Raw genomic sequence first — 12,898 nt, 5'->3', positions numbered from 1 at the left:
TGTGTTGGTACAATATAAATAAATCGGTCAATTATTGTAGATATAAAGATGATAATACTCAGTTCAAGAAATCCTTTTGTAACCAATAACCATGTATGACTTCGCATTAAAAGGACCGAAACATAGCACTTCTTGGATAAATGTAAATGTAAAATTTTACCATCACGGATTAGTATTTACCATATAAGAATACGTAATCTTATTATGGAGATAGCTTATTACTTTTTTATACCAGACTCTAATGAATTGTAGGAGATACGCATTTACTAACACTTCACAACACATCAACGAACAATACTTGCGTTACGTTTTGAAATTCTCGAGTGCTAGATACATGAAATAGCTCAAGGACAAAGGGTCTCCTTTAATAGAAGTACAGAGATTGATAGTGTGGTCTTTCTGCCCCTACGTAGGCCTTATAATTTTCAAAATGTTAACCTTCAAATTTCTCAATTCTGAAGTTCCCTCTCTTTTTATAATTAACAGTGGCCTTCTTAAAACTACACATGTAAATTTAACCATATTTAGTCACTCAGATATTTGACTTGATTAAACTTTAACACCAATTAAAGTCGTGTTGAAAGACTCAATTTGTTAATTACCAGCAATCAACAAACTATTAGCATTGTGTATCTCCTAATCTACTAGATAAGTAACTAACATATGCCGCGGTTAATGAGGTGGTTTCGCAATCCGAGTCATTTAACTGATGAAGATCTAGAAAGGACGTTGCTGCAAGATTAATAATAAACTTAGACTTTGAAGAAGGAAAAGATTAGAGTAATCAATCAGTCATCTTATGAGTGTAAGGTCAATGGACTTTAGCAGTGAAATTCGAATGATGAAGAAGAAGCAATTAAAGTTTTTCTAGTCCAATAAACACGTTAGGTGTCTGGACACGAAGTTATGTAAGATCTTCCTACTCTCACACTCTATCACATTAAGGAATATAAATGACCTCTGCGAATCATTAGAGCTGAGAGCACCTATACTCTGCCCGTCCCGTGTCGGTGTAGTCGTGATCTATTATGTTGATAAGAGTGTAATTTTGATAAAATTGATTATAATTTAAATAAGTCTTCGAGATGTTCACTAAAGTTAATTTTCGTACTCATAATTATGCGAATCAAAGTATTATAGATGCAAAAAACGAGAAGCATTAAGAGAAAGATGCTGATTACTTGAAACAAACATGTTAAACCAACCGATCCTGTAACTAGACTGGTAAAACGATTAGAGATAGCAACCAGTAAACTATGCAAACAAGTACTTTCTCTTCTAAAACCGTACCTATATCATTTGCATTACTTTCCTAATCGATAAACGAAATGCCTAGACTCCTATAATTTTGTTCCAAGACACACTTTCATAATAATAAAGTGTAGCTTCTCGCTCCAGTTGTATAAATTGTCTCCATTTCATCCACTTAACTAAGTAATAAGAAAATGACTAAATAACCGTATAAATATTCCGTCAAGTTTGCCGTGTAATGGTTACTGTTGAAAGTTGGGTTTACAGTTTCGATAAAATAGAAAGCTCTGATAGATTATCACAAAATGCATTGTCATAAGGTTATAAAATCAAAATGAAAGTAAAAGGTTAAATATTGTTAGTAAAGGTTATCTAATTTTAAAAGTGAAAATATAAAATTATTGTTGTAATCGAAGTCATTAATGCTAATTTATAAAACGCTGCTAAGTATGAAAAGGAAAGAAGAGTGAAAAATGAGACTACAAGTTGCTTCAGTGAAAACAATGGGTATCTCTATATAAGAATGTTATAATAAATTAGACAATTGACATATAAGAGAAAAATAGGTATTTCTATCTAGTACCCTAGTAAATACTTCCTTGCAAATTATAAAACAAGTTCCCTGACCTTCTGAACTGACCTTCTTTCTGAACGCAACTCGACAATTACCGAACATATTTCGATGAAATTAGGTTGGTATTTTGTGACTCTCGAAAGCACATGGGATATTTTTTCCCGTGAAAATATACTATGTTGCTAGTTCGTTAAATAAAATAGCATACCCACAAAAGTAACTTTGTCAAAAGTTCCTAAACAAATAGCAGTCAAATGAGATAATTCTATATTAGCTGTGTATCAAGTTGACGTTGGCCATTTGAAAGTAGTTAAAGACATAAGACATGTTTTGGACACTTCACATTCATAACAAGGTGTAATAGAAAAAACATTCAAGGTAACGCAGTGAATTACAATTATAAAGGAAACGTTCTCTCTGGATGTTTATCAGCCGTGACCGGTGAGTTCCTTGCCCTCACTTGCCAGGTAATGAGCATACGCGAAGCCCGCTTTGATATCGGGAAGTGACTTCGAAAATCTTATATAAGAGAAATGATTAATGTATTTTAAAATGTATGATGAGTCGCGTAATAAGCTAACATCTTTAAAGAACGAAAAAAAATGTAGGTCTATTCTAAGAATACTTTCTTTCAAATATACCTTTTGTTTACATCTATATAATAGAGATAATTGACAACAAAGGACAATTCATTGCGTTTAGTTATTCCTTTTCCTTAGTTCTTCTGGGATAGATTTAAAACTGCAAATCATTTATATTAAAATGAAATGAAATAATTTATATGAATCTGTAAAATGTAATACATTATTTAGATGCCGTCAATATTAACTCCACTACCAGTTCGAAAAGCAATTCTCACCAGAAAAGAACAAGCAAGAAACTCTGGTATTACTTATTTGGAATAAGGTATTATCCAATAATTTCGATGTTTATTAGTTTATTACGTCGGTTAATAAAAGCTAAAAAAGATTAAATAATGTGTTAGATTGAGGATGAGTTTTAAATTTATAATGACACCCATCGCTCAAGCCGACATAATAGCAAAATGAAGATTACGGTGAAAGCAGATGATAAATAATAGCTTGACTGCTGACAACTATTGGACTCATTAGTTGGACTTCGTTTTATTTTATTAGAGCGCCAGTGGGTGGTGACATGAAATACAAAAAAGATTTAACGATGTTACTTAATGACATAACTAGCATTGCGAGGGATAAAACTTAAATAATACTCGTAGGACAAGTTGGAATTTAGTAAAGTTGGATTTGAACCCTTATGGTGAATGGATTCCATACTTCCCTTTAAAAAATCATTAATAAAACTGATAAGATCTATAGGAACATAATCATTTCTGAGTTGGTAGATATGATCATCTTCTCTATCCACAAGCGATTTACCATTAGTTACAGTGGCGTCATTAAAAAAGAACTTGTAAATCATACTGTCAGACGTTGAAAATTCCAGCATAATTCCGTTCCGGCTTGGTCCGCCACATGACTAAGCAGGCCTGCATAATTCTGACGTGAAAAAGGTTAATTGACATTATATTTGTACTATTATTTCCAGTTACTGCGTAGGTAAAAAGGGTTTTATATATAGAAATCCTACATCAAAACTGCACAACCACCTGTCTCCTATATCTAGTGACGACAAACTTTATATTAATAACATACCTCTACGGTCGATGGCTCGCATCCTATGGAATGAGGTCACGCGATTATCAACCCTATTGCCTGTTGAATGCCGATGCAAGGCTCCTTATAAGCGGCCGAGCCAAGGTCGAATGCGGAATAGGGAATCAGTGGCGTCATGAAGGATTGTTATCGCTTGTCACTGAATATTGATGTTTGTTGCTATTTTTGTTATTTTTACTGCAGACGGTAATACAATGTCGTTCTTGTAGATTTCAAAATAAAACTTTGCTGTCTCCTTATTTATAGAAAAATGTTTACTTTTAGGTAGAATACCAATCACAGAACCGTGAGCAATAGTGTTGCCCAAATGCAAGAACAAGACGAGACTTAGCCAGTCTTGGTCTTGGTCTTGCGCCAATACACCTGATCTTGGTCTTGGTCTTGGTCTTGCGCTCCCAGTCTTGGTCTTGGTCTTGGTCTCGCAGCAAGAGTCTTGCAAGTCTTGCAATTACCTATTAGTCTATTACTATTTATTAAAGTTTACTTTAAATCTTAGAAAAACGTATTAGAATTGGAACATTGTGAGCTTGAATTAACATAGCCATAGTAAAGATCAAGCAGATTAATAAATAACTGAAGATTTGATAAGAAATTCGAAAAATCAACTGACCTATATGTCGTTTTCCATGGAAATAACTGTTTCTTAATAAACATTTATGATTTATAAGCTTACATTTGCTAAAACATGTAAAAAAAACAAATTAATTACAATAACTTGACTGTATTTTAAAGAACAATACTTATCTGTCTAGAAAGAGATTGAACCTTCAACTTATAAGAAATTTAATAAAAGAGTTTTACGATTTATCATTTATTTGAATAAAAAATAAAATACAACACTAATCAACAGCTTTATCATTAGGTTATGATACTTTATATCAATTTTTTGACCAAGAATTAATACAAAGTAACCATCTGGCTGACTCATCACTTAACCTATTTCTATGTTTTCTAATTACTAATGATGCTTTAGAAAATAACCTCTCAGCAGGTACTGAAGTTGCAGGTATTGAGAGAAAATCACGGGCCATTTTCGATACAATCGGATACTCTGTCTCATGCGTCCTCCACCAATCTAAAATGTCTTCCGAGCTGGCAGTTCTTGGTTTTCTCAGGTACTCCTCCAACTCGGATATTTTTTATTCGCTATGTTTATGGTATTAGTCGTAATGCGCATAGGTCCAGTTTTTCATATTCTTTGATACAGTTTTTGCGTCTCATAGAATTCCTAAGCGTACCTACCTATACACCGAACTGTTACACCTAACTACTCAGTGAAATAGCGCTAAGTCCTAGCTGCAAGACGCAAGAGTCTTGCAGGCTATGTCTTGTTCTTGCTCAAGTCTTGCACGGTCAGTCTTGGTCTTGGTCTTGCTAAAAATACGCGGTCTTGTTCTTGGTCTTGGTCTTGCAAAAACGCAAGAACAAGACCAAGACTGCAAGACCAAGACTGAATTTGGGCAACACTAGTGAGCAATCATAACATTTTCACCCTTTTATTAAGTAAGTGATAGGTCTATATTCAAAAGTCCTGTGTAGGCAGCATCTAATAAGATAGCTTTATTAATCAGTTGTCTATTTGGACCCAACTTCGCTTACCGTCAAGCGTATCGTCACTACTGCGCCTGAAATAGTTATTTTTCGTATAATTTCTTGAAAGAAAAGTAGATACGAATCTTAATGCTCGAATTTGTATCCATCATAACGGCAAAGCTTTGAAATTCCGAATGATGTTGCACCGGTTTGTGAGCAGTCAATCGATTCGTCATAATTTTTGGAAAATAAAATACTTCTTAGAACGTCTCACTGCGGTTAAGTCGTGTAATTTGCATTTACCGAATTCGGTCAATATGCTAGAACACCATTTTGGTTTTACTTTTTTTATGGCACGGCAGTGACCCGCTACACCTGATGGTAAGTGGAGTGGGTTCAATAGAATGTCGACTGACGAGAAATGATTATCCCTCGGCAGTCGACATAATTATGCCGGCCTGTTGGAATCACATATACACAGGCTAATCCTGGAACGCGGCACGTATATTTAACTAACGGTTTAGCTGCGAAAATTATGACAATGCAACTTAAAGAACTTAGTTTTAGCCATCAATGCGCCGAAACGCGACACGTACGTGGGCCACTATATCGCACTCTTAATAATATTCAAAATTGACAATTTGTGGGGATCGTCAAACAACCAATTCCTGTATGCGACCTTTTAGTTTTTCCCATTTTTTTTCATGCTATAGATTTAATTTTTTACTTATCTTTAATAAGCTCAATTTTATAGCAACTACAAAAAAAGGTAGCAAACAAAAATTAGTTTTCCGACGACTGCCACAAATTAACAATTTTGAAATAGGTCATTATTTTAATAAGAGCGCGATATAACTAGCTGTTTTGCTGCGAAAAATCATGATTATGCAACTTTAGAAAATTGAAATTTTACCCATCGTTGAGAATCTTAAACGTGACTTAAAATGTTACCTAGATTTTACGAATAAAAATGCTCCCATACATAAATTAGCAAGGCTTATCACGATCTGTATGCAAGAATTATATTTGGTCGTAAAATCTTATTTGAGCCGTGTGGGTTCATGACGTCATCACATGAATCACAGCATACGTGACAAAGAATTTCATAGAATTATCTATCTCAGACTACTGGTAAGAATACGCGAAAGTGCCAAATACGAAATCGACTCTATAATAATAAGCTGATAGTATGGAATAGATTAAAAAAGTACGTTTATCCACAGACTTATGGGCAGCGTCTCTGGTCGGTGAACCGTAAACGAATGCAAAAGGGTTCGATTCCGACTGGCATTCAAAATCGTGTTCGATAAAATGAATCTGAATTAATTTTTGTTGAATTTGAGCATGGGTTGGTATTTGTGATCTCTCTTAGATAGAACTGTTTGATAAACAGTGGAAGGATAGTACGAACTGAAAAGCTGTCATGAATATTCGCTGGTGGTAGGATATATTTTATATCCGCCCGAATAGCGATCACCGTACACAAGGTGTTAAAACCCGTCATAGTGCACACGTAAGTGTGTCACATTCCAGGATCAGCCTATGATCCGGTTTCAAAAGGCCCGAATAATTGTGACGACTGCCGACTGATCATCTCTCCTCAGTCAACATTCAAATGGACCCCACTCCCCTCAGAGGTGTAGTGGGACCCCACTAATGCAAGTGACCACTTTGCCGTGCAAAAAAAATGCATAGTAAACATTTAACATAAACAGGTACTTAGTGTTTCGTTTTCCTCACTGGTGGCGTACCGACTAACCAAATGTATTTTGTAGGCCGACATACTGATTCTGAGTCACCATTTTATCATAAACTACAATTGAATTGTAGAAGTTACCGTCGGGGCCTGCATAACAATGTAATCCACAAATGGAATTTTGTAAAGCGCAAACAACGTTAAACTATGCCGTGGAATTTATTATAAGTAATATTATCACAAACTAAGAGATTTATTTAGGCATATTCTATTTTTTAATCACCAAGAATCCGGCAAATTGATCTATTCTACACCTCATAGAGACAGAAGCCATAAAAATGTCTTGCTACAAAATCACATCACAAAAAAAACAAAACAGATGTAAAAGAAAAAAGTAACCCTTCTCAACACTCGAAGTCGGACGTTTAACAAACATGCAGACGTAAGGTAACATTATGAAATAGAGTGGTGTTGTGTGTTACAAATAGCCTATAAAAATTCACCATGCGCGACGGCTGAGGCGGCGTCATGTACTAAGAAACCAACGGTTGTGAGCCTTGCTGCGGTGCGGCCTTGCTAGGACGAATGCTAAAACAAATATGGCGGATTATTACTAATCGCCTTTCACCAACACTGAATAGTGAATACGCTCGTCAAAATATTACATTTGTTTATTACTACTCTTTTTATGTGTTTCACTTTTTTTTATTATACACCTGCCTCCGTCCTCTCTACACCACCCCAAGGTTGACTGGGAGAGAATGCCCATGGCATTAAGTCCACCTGTATACCATGTGTACAAAGTGTAAAATAAAAAAAAAATATTATAACAAGAATAAAGGCCATCAATTACGAGGATAGTGTGAAATATTGCTCGAATAAGTATTTTCACTGTGAAATATGAATGTTTATTGTTAATTACAGTTTTATTAAACATCACGAAATGTTCTCTCAATTACGTCGACTGCGACATAACTTATTGTTAAATGTCATTATATCTCGTCTACTAAAGGATACAACCCACCACATACCAATATTTCACAAACAATATTGGGTGGTTCAGTCACCATTTTAATTCAATAGAAGTATATTTTCTCCATGTAGAGCAGTCAGCACAAACGCCTATAGCTTTGCATGTGAACCAGTTTTTAAAGTAAAACTTGCGTGTCAAAAGAAATTGCATTCAAAATCAGTTTCACTCAATTCATATGTATGGTGAACCGTAGTGATTGTTTAGCGATGGTGCGAATGACTCAGTGAAAGTTTACCATATTTTATTGAACATGTCAAATTAAATTGACTTACATCATTGCTTTTCGACTTCCGAGAAATAAAGTTAAGTTACGTGCATCAATAAAATAGTGTTTTTATATTATTACGTGTCTTATGAAATGCGAATAGAATTCAATATTTAAACAATCAGTAATAGATTAACTCATAAAAATATAGCTTTAGAATTATGATAGTCGAGATAGAATCATGTAAGTATACATAATTTGAGTTGACATCATGCCGTACACACACCTTTACCGATAAACAAAAAAAAACGAATACAATAGAAACTTTAAAAAGCCCTATAAATCTCAAACACGCGATCACAAAAGATCGAGTTACGGGGCCTACATTACCCCCGTCCGGCCTCACATTCGTCGCAGTAGGCCCGCACGCGGTCGGTGCGACCGCGCGAGCGGATCCCGCGCATCCGGTGACAGCGACCGCAGCGCTGCACGGTTAAAGTGTTTTGTGATGTGATTGTGTGTGCCCCCGTAAAATGGTCGAGTTTGCGCTGGAAAATGTTTGTATAATAGATATTAATTAATTATGGTATCTTACGGTAATTTAGACCTAATCCCAGTGTCGGTTAAGTTCATTTTGTTTTTCCTTTTGTGGATATAATTTTTTGATATTGAAATATTTTTAATTGTAGTTAAAAATGAGTTTTTATTTAATAATTGTTATTAATCCTGGATCTATCGTGATACGTTATTTATTTTATTTGTATTTTAATGTGATAAGATTTATTGACTTTTAAATATTTTGAATATAGCATTTTAGATAATGTATTCCTATTAAACTACAAAGATCTATGTGTATTTTGTAGTAAGTTGTCTATTTTATAAAAAATAAATTAATATTCAAATAACTAGTGTAGTAACCCAAAAAAAAGTTTAATTATGTGGTTTTTCTAGGTCTACATTAAGTAAAAATATCGTTAATCGTGCAGGGATGTATAAAATACCTAATATATAGATATAGTAATTTTAAAAATTATTTACATAAAATTTATTTATTTTTGTTTACTTGAACGTATCATAAATTTTATTTTTTGTTTTAAATATTAACACTTTTAAAATGTTATATGATATTATTTTCGATACTATTTTCCGTTACATTTCATTAAGTAAATTGTCCTTTTGCAAATGGCATGCTTAGATCCGCTTTCAGTTTCGTCACTTCCTATACGTAACGTAACATGGATTAAAATATAAAAAGTGGAAGCTAGATTTTCAGCATTAGACGAGTAACTAAAAGTGCATCCAAGACACCATATCCTACATAATAATCTCTCCTAGCCGAATTTCGGGCACGGCGGCCAATCTAAACGGAAATCACGCAGGAGATATTATAGTGCACAAGTGTGTGCGTAATACACAAGCACTCTGTTCCTTCACTCTCATAGTCCGGTGAGACGGCTATCGGACAAGACCGGAGAGAGATCAGGCGCAGGACCAACGGCTTTACGGGCTTTCCGAGACATGAAGATATTACACCGACAGAACTTACTGCCTTAGAGCTGCGCTGAGTATTTTTTAAAATGGAAAAACCCAGTTATTATTTTTTTGGCCCGACCAGGGATTCGAACCCAGGACCTCAGCGCTGTAGTTGTACTCGTACCGCGTAACAACTACACCACCGAGGCAGTCAATTAATACCTTAATATAATAAATTAAGTTTCAATATAATAAATTATAACATCACATAGTTTACCGTCCCACTACTGGGTACACTATAATGACCAGTAATTGAGTAACACACGGAAATAATTTAAATAATTTCCAATAATTAGAAACCTTATATAAAGTTTACTTCCCTCAGCGAACAACGGAAGATCTTATTAAACGCCTACTTTCAAAAGTAATAAAAGTACAGTCGGCTACAAAAATAGGTGAAAATGTCAAATATATCACCTATATACTTTTGTGTTCTTACCAATTTTTGTCTTCAATAAAAATGGCTTGTATGTTATATAAGAAAAAAATTATTCAATTGTATTTGTACAGGGGATTTGGAGTTTTATGTTTAGCTATTTTTATGGCTGACTGTACCCATGGTAAAAGTACATGCGGAGGAAATCCGCGTGTCATTCCGGTAATGGTTATTTAATGTGTATAATTTGTAGCAGACACGTCGGGTTTTGTACTGCTATTCTCCTGCGGTAACAATTGAACAGCTCTTAACAAATATCTATGCACTTACACATTAAACAATTACATAGTGGTGAGCTTTTTCTAAAGATTTTATGGTATTATCAGGGAAACCATGGTTTTAAGGCCACTAATACTTCCTCCTGATTCCATCTTACTCCATCTGAAATACATTAGATTTCATTACCAAAGATTGAAGTAAGAACCATGAAATACTTTGATATTTTTTAAAAGCGAGTAACGTGGAGCCTCCAAAAGAGTTGGACTTCTTCCATACTGCAAACAAAATATTAAGAATAGACACAAATATCTAAAACAGGCACCCACTTATGCTTAATTACAATAACAATGCACCTTTCACCTTATTTATAAACAGCTACGCGGCACAAAACCACATTACGAATTCCAATACGCCATTGTTTTATTTTCCCATAACACAATAAGGTCGTTAACTGAACGCATTCTCTACAGAACCAAGCGGGAACCTCGGGCGACTTCAGACAGTACCACGAAAACTATGCTTACAACATGCACCAGAACCAAAGGAATCCCACGTACGATTCACCGAAACCTCCCATTCCCGCCAAAACTTACGGAGCCAACCCTGACTCCAAACAGATCACTGTGACTGTTGAAACTGGGAAAGATAATACGAGAGACGCACCTAAGAGTAATAAGTCTGTCAGTAAAACGTACCACACACTCAAAGATATGATATCAAGTAGGTTTAAGAGTAAAGAGAATAGCGATGAGAAGAACGAAGAACCCAGTTTGAATAACAGTGAGGAAAGGAAGAGGCCTGAACCGGAACAAGTGACCCCGAGGGATACAGGGGCTCGGAAAATGGAGCAGGGGATATATGGCAGGCCGGTGTTGCAGAACAGGCCCGAGATGCAGTATGGACACGGGATGGCGAATAACTTGGCGTATCCCAGCCCCTCACCTCACAGGTAAGAAACGAAATAGCACAGCTATTCATTTTTAACTTAATATTTTGATTGAAAGATTTATACAACTATCAGACTATAGAGTATTATGTAAACGACAATTCATCACAGAAACTAAAAAAATATTTAAATTGTCTTCCACATATAGTAGTAAATAATAAGAACATCCACAAATTTTACCTAATTAAATTCTCACCCATTGCACCACCAACATTATAATAATTCTCATTAACTCCTAATACAGAATGATAATGATGATAATATCTTCCTTCCAGACAACTAATGCAGCAACAGATAGTCCAGCAGCAGTTGCTGTTAAACCATCAAGCTCGGTCACAAGAGATGTTGGCATCGCCACCCCACCGGCCTCAACCACAAGCTCTTGGGGCCGACGCCCTGTACCAGCAGTACGGACCTCCTGGGAGGAGAAGCGCAGTGTACCAGCGGGAGGATGTTAGATCCATGGGCAACTTCACTTCGCTGAAGACTGGGCCGCAGAGTCAGGTAAGCAATGACACTCTTTGACTAAACAACCAATCTAAACTAAACTAACTAATAGTTAATAACATCATGAACCGTATATGGTAATTGTGTTAGAAGAATATAGATGAAATTTCTGATAAGAGACGCTATAGTCAAGATGATTTTCTAATCCATTCTAAACATCTAGATATTCGCCTTGGATATACTCTTTCTGTCTAATGAAAAAGACAAAAATATGGAAACATAATTTTACGACTAATAATGAAAATAGGTCGACAAAGTTGTCTAAATCAGATATTGTTTGAATTTTGAGACGAAACAATGACATTTATGTGGAAAGTTATTTCTACTTCTCACCCCTTTGCTATTTCCTTCAACTGATTCAATTCCTTTGTTTTTTTTTTCAATGCGCAAAGTCAGGCTCTATCCGCTTTACCTTTGCCCCTATCCCTATTATACTACCACAAAACTTAATTTCTCAATCGGTTCTCATTTAGTAATGTCGCAACACTGACTTCAAAACAAAGCCGTACGTTCCCAACAATTAAGTTGGATTTCTCACGTCGGCCGGTAATTATAGTAACGAGTACTTGTTAGCCGCCAATTCCATCTGCAGTGTGAAAGAACTCTTGTGAGACGGAATAAGTTGGGTTACATGATCCAAATTTGCTCATGTCATTTCGATATAATTGAAGAATTAGAGGAGAAAGTTACTTGGGTGATGTTTATGTTGTTCAGATACTGGATAAACTTAATATTAATCATGATGATAAACAGACAACCTAATGTTTTGCTATAAAAACCATAATCCAACAAATATTCCGATTTCTCTTATAGTCTTTTCCTCTCTTATCACACTCGATGAGAAGCAAAATCTCAATTCCTCTCGAATGAACCTATATCTAAATGGTATTGTAACAAATTCCATACAGATATGACAAACAAATGTTACCTCTCTTCGTCAATTCTGATTTATGATATATTTTAAATCTATTAGAAATACCACAGGACTGGTCAAACTTGTTATCAGTTCGCATCGTTTGACAGCCAGCTCTTAATTAACCCATCATGGTCCTTGTTAATTAGCGGAAGCCGACCAAGCTATCAATTTCCTTCATCTCTCAATTTGCAATACATAACTGTTTATTGCTAGCCTTGAATCTCTGATATGTCGTAGCGGAAATTGTTATAAGTCACTTAATGATATTATTTGAGAGAAAGATTCTTCTGAGAATACATTTGAACCGGTAAGATTTGTTTTTCCAACTTATTTTTTGTATGCAGATTACTCTCAG

The 12,898-nt window shown here is 35.2% G+C and overlaps 1 protein-coding gene across 1 annotated transcript; it reads left to right on the top strand.

Moving 5' to 3' along the window:
• Positions 1–8,439: 8,439 nt before the first annotated feature.
• LOC119192024 lies at positions 8,440–11,624 on the top strand (the record flags this gene model as incomplete). The annotated part of the gene is made up of 3 exons (XM_037445877.1): positions 8,440–8,543; positions 10,645–11,123; positions 11,396–11,624. Coding segments are annotated over exons 1-3 (732 nt in total), but the record flags the coding sequence as incomplete, so codon positions are not given.
• Positions 11,625–12,898: the final 1,274 nt, after the last annotated feature.

This window comes from Manduca sexta, unplaced genomic scaffold (genome assembly GCF_014839805.1).
Source record: "Manduca sexta isolate Smith_Timp_Sample1 unplaced genomic scaffold, JHU_Msex_v1.0 HiC_scaffold_2261, whole genome shotgun sequence".
Lineage (NCBI taxonomy): Eukaryota > Metazoa > Arthropoda > Insecta > Lepidoptera > Sphingidae > Manduca > Manduca sexta.
The sequence above is the reverse complement of the archived record's forward strand: the minus strand, read 5'-3'. Positions and strand labels throughout refer to the sequence as shown.